Source organism: Podarcis tiliguerta (genome assembly GCF_965153285.1).
Source record: "Podarcis tiliguerta genome assembly, chromosome: 6".
Classification (NCBI taxonomy): domain Eukaryota; kingdom Metazoa; phylum Chordata; class Lepidosauria; order Squamata; family Lacertidae; genus Podarcis; species Podarcis tiliguerta.
Window position 1 is genome coordinate 46730682 of NC_139539.1, and position 17055 is coordinate 46747736.

Sequence of the window (17055 nt, forward strand, 5' to 3'; positions counted from 1 at the left end):
AGTATTCCATGTTCAGACTAGGTTTCCTCATTGGTTTTATTTTTAAAAAGCTTATTTTGTTTTATTAGAAAAGTAGATATTTTAACAAACATAAGCACAGTACAGACAGACATACCTAATCATATAGCAGAGGTTCTACAAGGCTGACCTGTAGTCCCTCCAGGTAATCGTTTTGACTCCCAATTCCCACCAGCCCTCAGCCAGTGATCATGGAGGTGTGGTTCTCTCTGTCAGCAAAGCCTTGGCCATGTCTCCCAGGCTGCAGCTCCTCCTTCACCATGCAAGTTTCGGCCATACGTTAACAGCACCCAGGAATGTCGTTAAAAGGGAGAGAGCAGGCAATGCTCCGTGGTTTCACACTCATCCAGCCCCAGATCTGTTCACTGCAAGGCTGAAACATAACAAAAAACAAAAACATGAACCCAGGCCCTGGCAGTGATGGAGGAGATCTATGGTAGAAGCCCAGCAGGTATAAGCAGCCTTTGAAAAGAGCCTCACCTCGACTTGCCAGAGGTTGCCTTCTTGGGCAGTCGCAGCCTGCTGTTCTGAGAAGTGCCAGAAGGGACTGTCTGTTGAAATGCAGGCGCTTTAAGGGGGGAGAGAAATTCAAGAGATCGGCATGTAGGAGGTCAGAACAACTGTGATGCTTTGAAAAAGGCCCATGTCCCAATAGTAGAACTACTGCATGCAAAAGGTCCCAGGTTGAATCTCCAGCATCTACAGGTAGGACTGGGAAGGACCTCTGTCTGAAACTCATCCCCAGTGCAGGCGGTTCTGAGTTAAATGGGCCAATAGGCAGTTCCTAAAAGAAGTGGGACGCGGGTGGCGCTGTGGGTTAAACCACAGAGCCTAGGACTTGCCGATCAGAAGGTCGGCGGTTCAAATCCCCGTGACGGGATGAGCTCCCGTTGTTTGGTCCCTGCTCCTGCCAACCTACCAGTTCGAAAGCACGTCAAAGTGCAAGTAGATAAATAGGTACCGCTCTGGCGGGAAAGTAAATGGCGTTTCTGTGCACTGCTCTGGTTTGCCAGAAGCGGCTTAGTCATGCTGGCCACATGACCCGGAAGCTGTACGCCGGCTCCCTCGGCCAATAAAGCGAGATGAGCGCCGCAACCCCAGAGTCGGCCACAACTGGACCTAATGGTCAGGGGTCCCTTTACCTTTAGAAAGAAGTGTGCATTTGCCAGGACAATTTTAGTTCAGCCATTTCACTCTGTGTTTCCCGGCTTGGTTTGGGGGTTTGTTCATGGTTTCCAGGGATGGAAACGGCTTGGAACAAAGTTGGAAATTGCAGCTGAAGTTGTTTAGTTGAAAACTGAATGATCTGAAGGTGTGTACACACTCACACACCAAGTGATGGCACCTTGAGAGCCAGTCGTAAATAAATATGCAAATAATGGGAGGAAGGGAACACAGTCCAGAGGCAGAGCAGTGTACTGATGCAGGTCATGCTAATGGACCTATATCCGATTGAGCACCAGCATTTGCTCCACAGGAGTCCAGCCATATCATTCACAGCTGAGGGACGCTTGGGTGTCCTGCCTTCCTAGAAGCACCTTTGCAAACAGGACCACTAGGAAAGGGCCACAGCAGAGCATCTACCTTACATGCAGGTTGCCCCAGGTTCAATCCCTGACACATCCAGGTAGCCTTGGGAAAGATGCCTGGAATCCTAGAGAGCTGCTTCCATTCACTCTAGGCTGTACTGAGCTAGAAGCACCAGCAGTCTGACTACATAAGGCAGGTTCCTATGTTCCCACCAGCTTCCCTCAAAACCCTCTCAGTGTTTTCTTCCATTTCCTCCCAGAAGATCCTTCCTGCCAGATCCCACTCCCAAACCCAGTGACTTAAGCTGCCTGGGTCATTCTGGAACTGCATGCTTACTGTTAGAGTTTAACACTGGCAGTCTGCTTGCCAGCCCAGACTTGGCCGTGTTCCTGGTTCGAATCTCACGACAACTGCTGTGAGGCTTGTAGCTGGCCTGCAATTGTGGGGCGCTGCCACCCATACTTGTCACCTGACCTGCAGAGAAAAAGAGAAAGAAGGCATAAACAGATATGTTGATAAGGAGCGACCAGCAGAGGTTGGGCACTTAGCAGTTGTGGGAGAAGAGACAGAAGCTGTCTTACGGCACACATAGACTTTCTGAACAAGCATGAAACAAAAGTCAGACAGTTTTCACAGCAGGGGCAAACAAGCTATGGGAGCCCTCTAAGAATCTGCACAGGGACCAAATCACACATTTCCAAATAAATAGTGTCTTCTGCTGCAGACACGAAGCCTTCAAGACCAGACATTTAAGTACTAAGCACCTGGTAAATAATGGGTGTGCCAGGTTAAGAACTGAATTTTATAATTTCACCGCACGTTCCTATACATATATACTCAGAAGTCAGTCCTATTGGGCCTCATTCAAGTGACGAAGTTCCACTAGGAGAAGCTAAAACAACAGGGTTCCCCCCCCCCCGTGCCTCCCAAAATTGGCTGGCAGCTTTGGGGAAACCCCAGAACAGCACATGATGGGGGCGGACCATTCTGCCCAGCAAGCTGAAAAGCTTGCACTGGCAGAATTATTGCCATAGCACTACTTTGAATCGAATTCCTCCCAATGGGTTCAATGGGACTTACTGCCAGGTAAGGGTGAATAGGATTGCAAGCTCAGTCTGCATCAGCAAGGCAACACTTACGCCCAATTCTGTGCTCTGGTGTCTTCATACTGGGCACTGACCTTTCATGGGAGTGGGAGGGAGAAGAAGACTAAATCCAAATGATGCACTGTCTACCACAACTTACTTGCATTTGCCTTTGGGAGATGCGCCACCTTTTCTGGCGCAACAGAGGCCTTCTTCACAGGACCAGTCTTCAGCGGATCCAGCCTGGGGCCCAGCCTTGCTTTTGCATATGGTACTGGTTTTTTACCTTTGCTAGGTGGATCCTGAAGGCCGAGCTAATGCAGCAAGATTTTTAAAAGAAGAGCAAGCTATGTCAAAAGCAGCCACCACTATGGTTATTTCTCCCTAGTCAAGTGGGGAGAATGCAAAAAAGCAACTATCTCTTGGAAATGGCTGCTTAACATTAACAGCAGTTGCACTGGAGTACATCAGGCCTGGCTGCAATGGCTGCATGTGTGTGGACAAACTGAGTTGCACAAGTAACATGCAGGAGTTCCATTTCCAGAATGTACATTCACATTAACAAAGGTAAACAGTGCTAGGCACGCCTGTAGACGTTAGTTTAGGGAACCTATAGTCTGCATACTGTTAAAGAACATAAGAACCCTCCTAGGTGAGGCCAATGGCCCACCTAGTCCAGCATCCTGCTCTCATCACAGCCAACTTGTGGGAAGACACAAAGCAGGACCTGAGCACAACAGCACCCTCCCTGCCTGCAATTCCCAACCACTGACATGCAGAGACCAGTGTTTGAAACTCCCATTGTTCCAGGCACATTTCGCGACAGGGAATTTAAATAGCATGAGCAGTTTCTGAGCTCTGGGTGCAGGACTGAGCCTAAGATTTCAGATTAAAACTGCAAAGTAGAAGGAAAGGAGGACCTTTTTCTACCTCCCCACTTCCAGGCACTCTCTGAAGACTGGAGAAGAGACCCTCTCAAGAATATTAGGGGGGTGGACAGGGGAAGGACTAGAGCATGTGAAAAATGAACTCTGGCTGCAGTTCATTCATTTTCAGCTTTGTATTCTTGTTATAAAAAAGCACGCCTAGACATTCCGTTGTTGCGCCCCTAACCTAGATTTAAGGAGCCATTTTGCTCCTAGCTTTCATATCTCGGTTTCATTGGAGGTGGAATCCTAGCCATTGTGGTTAGCAGCCATTCACAGTCCCACCCCTCCACTAATTTGTTAAAGACATCCAAGCAGGTGGTGATCACTACCTCGTGTGGGAGTGAATAGTTCAACTATGCACAGTGTGAAGAAGTGCTCTGTCCTGAATATTTTTGCACTGAAAGATATGCCTAATTCTACCCTGCCTGCTGTGTGTGCCCCTCCTTGGTACCGCCCATCAGAAATACCTGGGATCCCTCCGAAGAAGAGGCCTTGCCAGAAGATTTCTCTGTTTCCCTCCAAGGCCCCTGCCTGTTGGTTTGAAGGGGAGGCCTCAGACTTGGCAGGGGCTTCTTATTTTGCGTGGGAAGGGTGGGTGGAGTTGCTCTTTCCTTCCTGCTGGACCTGGAAATTGTCTGCGACAAAAGACACAAGAAACAGGCTGGAGCTTTGGAAAAGAAGTGGGAACAAGCTATACACCTCTGAGAAGGACAACTTGGAACCCTGGAGCCTTCTGCGTGAAGGTGCCCTGGGCCCAGGCTGTTTCTCAGCCCTGGGAAATTACTCAACAGAACGTGGGTTGGAGATCAGATTCAATAGAAGATCCCTCACCAAATGCAAGTGTAAACAGCATGATTCATAGGGCATTTGCAGCTACAGAAACTGACTGTGTGTCTTATTAGAAACAAGTCCCATTTAGTTCAGTAGGATTATGCCAAGCTAAGTGGGCACAGAGTTGCAGACTGAGTCACAGCTAAGAGTAATTGGCACATGCAAGCTCAGGAAGAGAATCGGGATCAAAGCCAGGGATTCCCTGAGCACACACTTTGTGCCCCAAATGAAATTTGCATTGGCCCCGCTCCTGCCACCGTACCTTTTTAATGTCCAGAGATTTTGTTGCTGCCAGTGACTTGAGTGGCTGATTGGGCCGGGATTTCTTGGGGAGCTGGGTGTTGGGGGTGCAGGCATTTGATTTATTCTGGCGTCTTTTGGGAACAGGTGGGTCTGCAACACAGGATGTAGGACTTCCCATGTCTGGAAGCGGAGCTTTGGGGGAACCTACAGAACAGCAGCTTTCGGGTCCCACGGTTGGCAGCAGGGCTTGCAGAGGGCTGTTGCTCACATTGAATGTCCTTCGTCTGGGGGCCCTTGAGTCCTTCCGCACCGCATGCAAAGATTCAATGGAGGGCAAAGGCTCAAAATCTGGAACCATCTCAAGCCTCGTCTCAGAGCTGCCGTTCTCCTTCTCCAGCAGCTCACACCCCTCCATCAGCGCAGCCAGCCTGTTGGCTTCACTCATCATCTCCTCTAGCTTTTCGGGACTCAGAGGGCTCCACAACAAGGCCTTGCCTTCACTCTCCCCCCCAAAAAAGTTCGTGTCAATTGACTGGGCCGCACACCTTTCGCTGGATTCTGTGAGGCAAATGCCAGAGACCTCCTCCTCCTCCTCTTGTCTGAAGCAAGAAAGTCAAAAATCAACAGGGAACCGCATTGGGCAAAATATACAAGCACTGTGCAAAAAGGAATGCAATGAAAGAGGCTTCCCATCCCACAGAAGAATTCAAAGCATCGGTTTTGGGATAAAATCTGAATAAAGCTTGTGAACGCTAGTGCTTTTTCTTTCTTTCTTTTTATCCATTTTTATTAAATTTTCCACTTTAACAATCCAATCAAATCACATTAAATATTCCAGATTATACATATCAAATAATCTGAAAATTCTGCCAAATTACAAATTTTTAATAGGACTTCCCATGCTTCAAGTTCGGAGGGTTCTGATCATCTCATACTTCTGAACGCTAGTGCTTCAAATGACTAGTCTTTGATTTCTGATTAGAAATGTATTATTTTATTAACACAGCAATCTGCAGGGGGTTGGACTAGATGACCCTCGGGACCCTTCCAAATCTATGATTCTATGGCACTGGAAGGTTTGGATGTGGCCGGGGTGTCCTTCTGCCTAGCCCCAGCCAGCTGGCCTCAGCCTCTGCTGCTGGGAGAAGCCCCATCCAAGTGGGGAAGAGAAGCTGCCACCAGCTGCACCCCCAAAGCCAGCACAAATCCCCAAAGCAGGGAGTTTCCGGAGCAGGACTGGGCTGGCACAGGGTCTGCTGGTACCTGTTGGCAATGGACCTGATCCAGCCTCTTTGCTGAGTCAGCTGGCACAGCAAGAAGGCATTCTCTCCCCTCCCTTTCACCCTGGCTGGCGTTAGCAGCAGGGCTGTGGAAGTGGCAATGACTGAGTCACTCCATGAAGCCCCACAGCTGTGGGCCAGGATCTTGGACTGGCCCCTTATTGAGAAACAAAACTTATAGACTGCCCTTCACTTCAAAGTAATCACAGGGTGGTTTCCAACCAGGGTGGATAAAAATCAATGATTTTTTTTAAAAAAAAATAATCAAAATCTGATTTTTAAAATATTTAAATCGGATTTTTTAAAAAAATCTGATTTTAAAAATAAAATGCTTTTGGGCGAAAAATCTTTCTAAAGATAGTTTTCTATTTAAGTTACATTATAGTCCAAAGGCTATTCATCAGGAAATAAGGATTTGTTTTAAGTTTTTCATGTGTGGTAAAACTCAGTCTAAGTTTATATATATATATATAAAATGTTTAAACACATCAGTTAACAAACATCGATACATATCCTATAATGTTATTGCTTTAGTTAAATAAATTGTTTAAATTGTTATTAAGGAAATGATTATTTTTCTCCTTCCAATAAAGTACAGCAAAAAAGTTGTCCAAATATAAACAGTTAACTTATTAAATCTCACAATAATTTCATAATTATCTGTCTATGTATTTCTAATAGTATAACCAAATCAGTAATTTATGATATAACTGTAAAAACTACTCTGAAAATTTATCATTCCAAAAATGAAACCTTCCTCTTGTTGTAAATATTAAGATTATACCAGCAAGAATGAGTCTTTCTGTAAAAAAAAGAAAAAAAGATTTAAATCAAGTCTTAGTGACTAGTGATTTAAATCGATTTGATTTAAATCAAATCCACTCTGTTTCCAACATAGTGGGAAAGATTCAACGACATGCTATTCAAAGCTTCCCCACATTCCTCCCCATGATCTGGGGGTTCTCCCAATCTGGAGGAGTGGATTTGGGCGAGTTGTGGGGCCGTGGGGAGAAAGGCCTCACTGTGCTGGTGGGAGCCATTGGGGTGGCTTCTGCAAGCACTTTGGGTGGATCTGGCCCAGTAACTAAAATCATAATACCAATAAAATAACCCATACTAAAATACCCTTATATTACAGATAAAACAGCAGCATAACAAACAGACTAAGACTTTAGGTACCAGCTAGTACCAGAGTGACTTAAGTATCTCTAAAACCTTGCAGGAATAAGTATCTTTCAACCAGGCATTGCAAGCTTCTCCAGGGAGAAGAGTGTTCTAAAGCAGGAAAGTGACTACAGTGATACCATGGTTCCCAAACAGCTTGGCTCCTGAACAAATCAGCTCCTGAACGCCACAAACCCAGAAGTATTGTTCTGGCTTGCGAACGTTTTTGGGAAGCCAAACATCTGTTTTGGCTATCAGGATTGTTTCCAGGGCCAATCAGAAGCAACACCTTGGTTTGCAAACGTTTTGGAAGTCGAACGGACTTCCAGAACGGATTGAGTTCGGGAACCAAGGTACCACTGCACAGCAAAAGGATGCTGCACATTACATTTGGACCTACAGAAATTGTTTCCATCAGAACCTGCTCACAGCTGTGACACGTCATTCTGTTCCAGTGTCTCCCTACAAAAGGAAAGGGACAGGTCTTTCTACGCAGGCGATTGATCCATTGATACATACTAGCAGTGCAGACATACTTTAAGCAAGTACTGCAGCCTTGCTACAGATTCTGACAGACCTGCTTAATGAAGCCTTACAGTAGCTATTTACAGATTTGGGGGTGGGACAGGAGAAGTCGCCTGTGTACTGCCACATACCCCAATTTATATCACCAGGGATTAGATTTGTCAATGAACCTTACCCGTCAAAAGAAGAAGACTGACTAAAATCCAGTCTCTCATCAATAATAAATTTTATATCTGGAGAAAAAGAATAAATCATTATTATTACAAGTACTCACTGAGCCCTGACTACCTACCTGCTCATATTACCAACTTTATGCAGGAATCACCACAATTACCACCTCCACACAAGCTGGAGTCCTCCCAGTGAAAGGTAATTCCTGGCTTGCAGTAGAACTGAGATTTTCTCAGTTAAAATGCTTGGGTATTAAAGATGCCATTCCCAAAACTGTGTGGGGAATATTTTGCAGAACAGGAAATTAAAACACGTGTATATTCTTGATCCACTTCCCATGAATATGTACTGAGAACGGTAGAAAGTCAGAATACCAATGCTAAGGGAAGCTGAACTTGTACAACTAACAGCCCGGCCCTATGCAGAATTAGATGCACCCAAGTTAACTGAAATCACTGGATTAGGTGCACCTAGTTCTATAGAAGATCTGGCAGCAAGATGTGCTCTAAATATCGCATGACATAAAAATAATAAAACTCCACTTCCTCAAAATATTTCAGTTTACATGCAGCCCCTGTGTGCATAATATATATATATGGGGTAGGGAGAAGATTGTTGATATAAAATTCAGAAATGAGTTGCTTTGGACCTAAGTAGTATACACTGAACTAGTCAGAAACCAAAATCAATGCATCCAGTTAGAAAGTTGTGAGTAGCAATTCACACACACAAACTAGGCCAAACCATGACTTAGCATGAATGAGCAAACATGAGCTGTTCCTTCAGTTCTGCTGCTCTGGGCTAAACCATACTTTGGCTTAGCATTACATTCAAACCTTGAACAAAAGTTATAGCTCATGCTTTGTCTGGAGTGATACAAACTATGAGCTTGGATTCATACCTAGTGTTAAGCCAAACCATAGCTTAGCCCTAAATTGGTGGCAGCAGCAGGACCAGGGAAGAGGTGAAGCAGCTGTGATCTTTGCTACAGGAACCCACACATTTGCTTGTTTGTAGTAAGTCATGGTTTGCCTTAATGTTACATATGAATCATGTCATAGAGTGCAACGGATATTCCAGTGCTCACCTTCGTTTGGCCACTCCATGTTTTTCAGGAACCATCCTACATGAAAATAGCATGAATTTGGGTTTGGCTTGATAAGTTTTGGGTTTGATTTGGTTTGTGAAATTTATGCTGCGAATTGGTTACCAGAAAGTGTTGACAAACAGTGAAAGAAAGACAAATACAACATTTTGCTGTAGTTCATTACTAGAAACCTAATTTGGTACATTTTTTTAGTAGAAGCTGCAGATTTGTATTGTTCTCTCTGCATTTTCTCACCTGCTGTTCCTCTCCCTCCACTCCCCCTACTTCCCATATCCTATTTCCATTTGTAACCTACTTAGAAACAGCTTTCTGAATTGTAGCTAGGCTAGCCTGCTTAGCAGCAATAACGGTCTTTATGGGATATAAGGTAGCTGTACCTCCGATACGCCTCTCTCCTCCGTCTCGAATCACCAGTGGCTTTTCTGGTTTTAAAGGGAGAGCAATCACCGGGCGTTCACTCCAACATTAAGTATGCAAAAGCACCTCCCATTGCCGCTGCAAATAAAGCCTTTTCCGGTCCTCTCTCCCCGCGGGTTTGCTTTTTTGTGAGAAGTCTTAAAAAGATGAATACCAAAGCATGCTCACTGTATGGTGGCTTTGAAGCTAGTCGTAATTAAAGGTATCCTGGATCCTTCCCGCCCCAACTGAATAAAATGCAGATAGCAGTGTTGACATGAGGCCGGACGGGGTAACCAGCAATATCCGCTCATTTTTCCTTCTCCATTAATTCTGCAATGCAGCCCGTGAGTCTAAGGTAGACGCCAGCATCCAGACTAACCAGACTTGTTTTAGAAGTGCATTCATCACTTATCTGCCCTAAGTTTGGTAGCGAGGGATGTTTGGGGCTTCTCCCGCTCATTGCCATAATGTTTATAAACACTGGCAAATGCTTCTGTGTCGGGACCGATGTCTCTGATCTTCTCTCTTGCCTTAGTCAAACCACTGGCGGGAGTTTGCTTTCTCCAAGGCACGCTTCATGGAAAGGTGCAAGGCGCTGCTGGCATTGCGCCGATGACTAAAGATGTTTTTCTTTGCTCAGAGGATTTAGGAGCCTCTGCTATTTGAATACCCGGTTTTACTGCTTCGTGAATGTTAGCATGACATTTGGGTTGCTTTATTCTGTCGTGCACAGCATTCCTATCGTTTTAAGTAAAGGAGTCGAACGTTTTCTCTAAATAAGCCCCTCTGCGTTCAGTGAGGACTTCAGTTCCCAGAGAAACGTGCACCGGATAGCAGCCCTAACTCCTGAGTAAAGTAAACATGCTTTTAGGACTGGGCTGTTAGGGGGGGGGGGGGAGAAAAAAGACGCAGCTGCTGATGGGCGTGTTAGTTTTGCCCGAAAGCAGTTACAGGCAAGAATTCCGAATTGCGAGTCCTCCCCCCCCCCACGCTCCGGCCCCAGGGAAATCCAGAACCCATTCACGTGCGGGCCCAGCCGCCATGCAACATGCAACCCCTTCCCGCCGGCGCGGGCATTTCCTCCCGCTCGCTCTCACCGCGAAGCTCCGGCGCTTTGGCAAGCGTACAGAAGAGGAGAAGCATAAACAAATTCGAATTTCCCCTCCCGCTTCGACGTCACAAAGACCCGCTTCGTTCCTGCGCGGTGATTGGCCCAAGGCTTGCAGGAACTTGTCCGCCGCGCCTCGGCCTTCGTTTCCCCTGGAGCGAGGGGGCGGCATACGCAGCTGCACCGGAAGTGTGCTCTGCCAGCTTGGTTCCCCCGGCGGGAAGGTGTGTACGGCGTGGGGGAAGCATGGCTGCGGTGCCCCCCGATACGTGGCAGCCGCCCACTGTTTCTTTGGAGACTACGTGAGTGAGGGAAGGGCCCGGCCCAGTGGTAAAGTAACGTCGCCCGGTAGGGCTGGGGAAGAGTCTGGGACCCCGGAAGGCCAGTTAGCACAGATGACGCTGAGTCGGAGGGACCAATGGTCTGACCCGGAACGAGGCAAGGCTGGTGTTTACATCAGCTGTCAAAAAGCTCATTTGCCTTCAGTTGATTTTTTTCCCCGGCCCGCCACTGAGAACTGATTTCCACATTGGCTAATTATATACTAGCTACCAAATTCTGTTTAATTTCTGCTTTCTCTCTCTCCAGAAACCTGTGTGTGTTTCAACAAAGGGAAAATAAATTACAAATATGTATTTAAAAAGGGATGGCGGCAAAGCTGGGTGAACAGCCAGTTCTTGTGCTTGGAGAGATACAGAAACATATTGTTATGCTTCTCATTCCCCACATATGTACAAATCTCATCATCTCTGATCACTGGCCAGGCAGCCATGGGGCCGATAGGAGTTGGAATCCAGTGTCTGGAGACTTATAGGCTTCCTATTCCTCCTTTTTATGCTCCTCTGCCTTTAGTATCTTTATGACGGGCAGAAGCTCAACATATGCAGATTTGCCTATTATGAAGATGCAGTAATATAATATGTTGTGAAACACACAAGGATGGAGGTGAGATGGGATAGGTAGGATGTCAGTTCACACAGAGGAGGAGGAACAGGACTACATGGATTGTTTCTGCCAGAGGGCCCTACTGTCCCTATCAAAAGTGCAGTTCCTGTGTCATCTAGAGTGTGGCTGGTGGATACCAATAGTGGCAGCTGACCTGTATTTTTTTTTTTCCTGAATAGGGTGATCTTAGTGCCCCCCTTGATATCATTTCAGTACTATGCAAAGACCTCCCACTTTCACAGTTTTTAAAAAACTAAGCTGTTTATTTTCATCAGGTTTTAAAGCTGCTATTCTTAATGTTTTGCATCTTGATTTGAAAACAAACCTGATAAAATTGATAGATTGTAATATGAAGATGCACTCTTGTGGTTTTTCACCTCGATGTCACTGAATCAATGTGATGTAACAAATGTGTTTGGAATCCTCCTCTGCCTGTGTTTTGCAGAATGGGTGTCATTGTTGTGGAGCTATACTGGAAACATGCACCAAAAACTTGTAAAAATTTTGCTGAACTGGCCAGACGAGGTTACTACAATGGCACAAAGTTTCATCGGATAATCAAGGACTTCATGATTCAAGGGGGTGATCCAACAGGAACTGGTAAGAATATATTCAAAGTACCTGCTTCAGATACTGTGTTAATCAGTGCTGATGCAAACTAATGTGAATAGTAAAGGTGATGTTAGGATAGTAGATCTTGCAATCATCACCATCATCATCATCCCCCCAAATCCTGCATAGTGCTCTTGTTATGTTCTGCAAGAATGGGAGAACACATTTATCACACTTGGTGAGGCCAAATGACCCCCTGCTGTAAGGTTACATAAAGATTTCTGACTTAACAGATGGCTGCTCTCCCTTTACTCAGAAGCATTATGATGATATCCATTGATAGTCAGCACTTCCTCTCTTACCAGTAAAATAAAAGGAAATCTTGGTGGTCTGGTACTGCACATTCACAAGGAACTTTCAGTATACCTTTGTCCCAACTGTGATTTTGCAAATTGATTTACCTAGTCTTGTTCTGTGACAGGAAGAGGAGGAGCATCCATTTATGGCAAGCAATTTGAAGATGAACTCCATCCAGAACTAAAGTTTACAGGTAGGTAATCTTTTGAGAGGTGCTTCGAGTTCTTCAGGCCAAGTCTGTCACCACCTGAATATGGCAGTTTCCAAGCTTACAGATGTAAAGTTGCTTTCTGTGCAAGAGCTTCAGGGTCATGGTGGTTGGCAGAATGGATTCCCCTATTCTCTAGCCCCCTTCCTACACTCCCATAATCTGCTCTGGAAGATTGGGGGAGTGCAGGAGACTTGAGTGGGGAGGAGAGGAATAGAGAGTGCTCTTGTGCAAGCAGAAATCTACTTGCAGTGTTAGATATTGCCCTCTGGAGCCATAAGCCTGGCTTGAATCTTAAGTCAGTAAAACTTGGCATCTAAATTTGTTAACTGCTTATGCTATATAATCATGTATCATTAGGTTTCCACTTTGCATATGAAAAATCATTTTTCAAAAAAATTCATTTAGTTATTGGTTAGTTTGCAGGAGCAGGAAGGGGATTAAACTGTCCTCATCACAGAGTATAGCTTACATTCTTTTCCCATATTGTTGTTGTAAGAAATGGGCTTCTATGTTCAAGTTTATACACCTTACACACACACCACATACATTTCCTAGCAGCCTTAGTTTAGAAGTGAAAACTTCATCCAAATGGATTTTCCAAAGAAAGTGAATAGGTGGACAGTGGTGTGTATGTTGGGGCAGGGGAGACAGGAACCATCTGAGCCAGCTGGGATGCATGAGCAGTCTTGCATTCACTATAGAGAAGTTCCATTGATCTCATAGAGTAGAGGTGGCTAACCTATGGCACTCCAGATGTTGTTGGATCATCTTCCATTAGTCCTAGCCAGCATGGCCAGTGCTCAGGCATGCTAGAAGTTGCAGTACAGCAATACCTGGAGGTGTGGAGGTTAGGCACCTCTGTCACAAAGTCCTGATCACTTCTAAGTACTGGTGTAGCATTTAAAAAACCAAGGTTTTCCCTTTTACTTTGTCTGTATTTAGGTACCTTTAGACTCCCAAGCCAATTTTAACATAAGATTTTCTTCTCTAGGTGCAGGAATTCTTGCTATGGCAAATGCAGGCCCTGACACCAACGGAAGCCAATTCTTTATCACGTTAGCACCAACTCAATGGCTTGATGGGAAGCACACTATATTTGGACGTATTTGCCAAGGAATTGGCATAGTCAACAGAGTGGGCATGGTGGAAACCAATGCACAAGATCGTCCAGTAGATGATGTCAAGCTCTTGAAGGTTTTCCCATCAGGCTAAACAAGATTTGAGAATTTTGTGTTGAATCTAATGGTGTTCCATTGTGTTTGGTCTCTTAAGATGATAATTGTTTTGTTCTGAAAGATACTTGCTAGTTTTTTAGGTGCGGGATACTCCTGTATTAAAATGTGTCTTCTAAAATTATCGTTAACATTTCTTTAAAAATGTAAAGCTAAATTTATCAAGAAATGATTTGACAGGGCCTGTACCACCAAATTAGTGCTGTTGCTTTCTAAGCTTTATTCTGTCTTTCTCCGCGCCCCCCCCCCCCCCCGTCCACTTGGAGTGCAGCAAGCCATCTGTGTTGTAAACAAACCACCTTAAATGCACCAGAAATAAGACAATATCTAGTATTTTGTAAGTCATCAGAATTGCATATTGGGTCATGGGTGTCTGTGTGGGTCTCAAGGCAGCGCTGCCCTATACTTCCAAGTATACCTTTTACAAGTTGCATAATTGAAAATCTGTACCTAAACAAATAACCCCCCTCATCCGCATGACTATTAAAGTATAAGCACTCTAATCTTGAAAAGCCACCTTTTCCTATTATAGTGTTTGAACTTCATTAACTACAAATCCCAAAATTTGGGATCCCCTCCAAACCGGTGCCAAAGTTTTGCAGTCATTTTCATCACAAACCCCGTTTGTGGAAGCGCCTCCCAAACTGAGTAATTGATACATCAAACTGGGGTTCCTTGCAAAACAACTGCACCAGTTTGGAGGGAACCCAAAATTTCAGGGTTAGTGTTTGTTCTCAAGATAATACTGAGGGCAGAATCCAGCACTGCTTGTGTGGACTTTCACGGGTGTAGGTGGACTTCAGCTTTTCTTCCTGCCATGCAACCCCAAAATCTGCTCTTTCCAGAGCCAAATTTGAGGGTGTAGGGAACTGCAGGGGGAGAAGAGTATGGTGGAGTCCTGCTGTATGAGTAGAAGTCTCTTCTATTTGTGCACGGACAACATTAGATACAACCTAACCAAATCTTTCAATTTATTCTGGCAAAAGGTAGCTCCAAGTAGTGCATTTTCTAGCATAGATTTGCGGCAGTGAAGTTCTGACTTCAAATCATACTTGGCACCGTCAGTTTCCACAGGCACAAAATTGTTTTTCCAAAGTTATAACAGCTATGTAGAGGGCAATGCTAACTGATTCTAAAGTATTGCTCTATATAATGATGATACTTTAGGAAACCTTACTCCTTTCTCAGCACCTAGCAATTGTATGCAGCTCCCTGAATATGCTCTCAATTCCTCAAGAGCTCCACGGTTGGTGTCATCTCTCATTTCTGCAGAAAACTTTTATTTAGAAGCTTCACATAGGGAATCTTTCGCATGGGCCTGTTGATCCAGGAATTCTGTTCAGCATGGAAGAATCCCGGCTTGGGGGTGAGATTGATGGATGCGGCTCTCCCATATCCAGTCAGTTGCCAGGAGAGAAAACAGATACATTCCCTTTACATTCCGAATGAAGGCGATTTTTTCCCCTTCAGGCTAGGAAGATCAAAGTAATCCATGGAGCTCAGTTCCTCCCTGGAGCTGGATTAGCCCATGTCAGCACACAGTTTCTGTGGCACCCTGTTGCCTTCAAAGGCAGAAGGTTCTGGGTTACATCTGCCTGTGTTTCTTTAATGAGAGCTTGGGAGTATGATTTAGCATTTTATGATCTGCACACAAATTAACTCTGTTCAAGGGCAGCAACATGAACTTAGGGTAGGACAAAAGGATGCAAACAGCCTCACCAATATAACTTCCATGATTCCAGCTGCTCTGGCATTATGAGTAGGGCGCATTCCTTTGGCTGCTAGCAGCCCTTTTTCTGGAGCCCATGGCTTCCTACTTAATTGGCACTGTCAGAGCTGCTTTTGAACATAACCTTGTTTTCAGGCATTGGGTTTCTTTGGCCCAGTTCTAGGTGGCTAGATGCAGTTGTATGCCCTTGATCTTGGCATGTGAGCAATTTTCCCACAGTAGACAACATCAATCAACTTCAAGAGCCAGAGTCGCTATGTGATTGGAATAGTAGTGTAATGAGGCATATAGCTTACTTAGTTTTCTGAGAATGGGGCATAACAGAACATTTAACCCATGGCTGTTGCGGCTGCTCAGGGCACAAAGAGTCGGCTAGTGAGGGGGTGGGACTTTGTCTATGAAAGTCCCATAATATATTCAAGAATGCCATTCTAACCACTAGCACATGTTAGGCAACTGAGTTGCTGTTGTTCTGTTACATGGCCCCTCCCAAAATCATTTCAGCAGATCACATAACAATTATATACCCATGTTCAAAACACAGAAGGCTGTAAATGGTAATTCTTTTCCTAGTAATCAGATTCCCAGGAATCAGATTCACATCATTGGCAATCATTTATTACATGTTTAAAAGGCTTGAAAAATGCCATAAAATTGTTTCTCAAAAAAGGCAAGATTTCATGCCTTCATGGAAAAGTCCAGTGGTTATGTTGCATCATTGATCTGGGAAGCAGACTTTCATGAGCAATATTAATGAACTGATTTATACTGCCATCAATGCATCTCTTGATCTAAAGAAGGTATGCCTTGTTTAAATGTTTTGTGTCCTACACAATAAATTTGATCCCTGCCAGTTCTTTAGGGGCTGCTTCTGGCAACTTCAAGTGTTATTTGAATGCATTTTTATAACCAAATAAAATATTTTGTAAGTATTTATACATCCATCTCAGTTCTGTTTTTTTTATTATCATTATTTTAAAGTGCAATTGTTAATCTATATTTGAGTGGGGATTTGAACCCTGGTCTCCCAGGTCCTAGCCCAACTCTCTAACCACTACACCACACAGGCTCTCTGTAGCACCCCCTTTCCCAGAGGTTTCATGCTCCCCAGCTCCCCATGTACCTTGGTTACATTTTCTAGAATTCTACTTCCTCTCCTCTCTCTGCATGTATATAATAAATGCTAATTATTAGTAATTGGTGGGACATTATGTATAATCTCTGCAGCTTTCTTCTCAATCATCTCCGGTATTCTTCTGAAGATTATGAGAATCTTCTTACAGCTTCTGCCTGAGAAGGCTAAACATTTCACGATGCTGGTTGAACTTTTCCCACCTGCCAGCAACATGAGCTTGGTGGCTCATGAACTTCACTGTCAGATTAAGCAGACCAGTTGGCACAATTTCAGGCAAGCCAGCTTGGGTGCCCTGCACTCAGGTTCCAAGTCAGTATCAGAGTTAGGCTGTATTAAATTTGCTTGCTGCTGCTAGGTGCTGTTAACTTCCATGAGGTCCTGGGATTGATATCCTTCGATAGAGAAAATAATTGGGTTTCATGGTAGTGCCTGTGGTGGCAAGCAGCAGGGGTCAGGGGGAGCACTCTGGGCAAAGATCCCCTACCCCACATCAGGTTCCCAGA

The 17055-nt window shown here is 44.7% G+C and overlaps 2 protein-coding genes across 7 annotated transcripts; one reads left to right on the forward strand and one right to left on the reverse strand.

Moving 5' to 3' along the window:
* Nucleotides 1-34: 34 nt before the first annotated feature.
* Nucleotides 35-10520, reverse strand: PSRC1 (proline and serine rich coiled-coil 1). Of its 6 annotated transcripts, none has more exons than XM_083445831.1 (9): nucleotides 10381-10520; nucleotides 8864-8899; nucleotides 7781-7838; nucleotides 4656-5235; nucleotides 4030-4197; nucleotides 2794-2947; nucleotides 1885-2022; nucleotides 499-586; nucleotides 35-391 (listed from the first exon to the last, which is right to left on the reverse strand). In XM_083445831.1, exons 1-9 carry the CDS (start codon nucleotides 10424-10426, stop codon nucleotides 361-363), a joined length of 1299 nt encoding a protein of 432 aa, XP_083301957.1. In that variant the 5' UTR covers nucleotides 10427-10520; the 3' UTR covers nucleotides 35-360. The 6 variants fall into 6 exon arrangements, with proteins under 6 accessions (XP_083301957.1, XP_083301960.1, XP_083301959.1 ...); XM_083445834.1 differs by having other exon boundaries at nucleotides 9262-10436; XM_083445833.1 differs by lacking the exon at nucleotides 10381-10520 and adding an exon at nucleotides 9262-10351 and having other exon boundaries at nucleotides 8864-8971.
* A 7-nt stretch (nucleotides 10521-10527) lies between these two features.
* PPIL1 (peptidylprolyl isomerase like 1) lies at nucleotides 10528-16355 on the forward strand. Its single transcript, XM_083445958.1, has 4 exons — nucleotides 10528-10693; nucleotides 11782-11936; nucleotides 12370-12438; nucleotides 13448-16355. The coding sequence occupies exons 1-4, from the start codon at nucleotides 10638-10640 to the stop codon at nucleotides 13666-13668; spliced, it is 501 nt and encodes a 166-aa protein (XP_083302084.1). The 5' UTR covers nucleotides 10528-10637; the 3' UTR covers nucleotides 13669-16355.
* Nucleotides 16356-17055: the final 700 nt, after the last annotated feature.

Coding starts and splice junctions, on each gene's coding strand:
- PSRC1 (XM_083445831.1), bottom strand. CDS start 10,426: ATGCTTCTCCTCTTCTGTACGCTTGCCAAAGCGCCGGAGCTTCGCG. Junction 8,900..10,380: donor CAAAGCGCCGGAGCTTCGCG/GTGAGAGCGAGC, acceptor ATTTTCATGTAG/GATGGTTCCTGAAAAACATG. Junction 2,023..2,793: donor TCTCCCAAAGGCAAATGCAA/GTAAGTTGTGGT, acceptor TTTTCTCTGCAG/GTCAGGTGACAAGTATGGGT.
- PPIL1 (XM_083445958.1), top strand. CDS start 10,638: ATGGCTGCGGTGCCCCCCGATACGTGGCAGCCGCCCACTGTTTCTTTG. Junction 10,694..11,781: donor ACTGTTTCTTTGGAGACTAC/GTGAGTGAGGGA, acceptor TGTGTTTTGCAG/AATGGGTGTCATTGTTGTGG. Junction 11,937..12,369: donor GGGTGATCCAACAGGAACTG/GTAAGAATATAT, acceptor GTTCTGTGACAG/GAAGAGGAGGAGCATCCATT.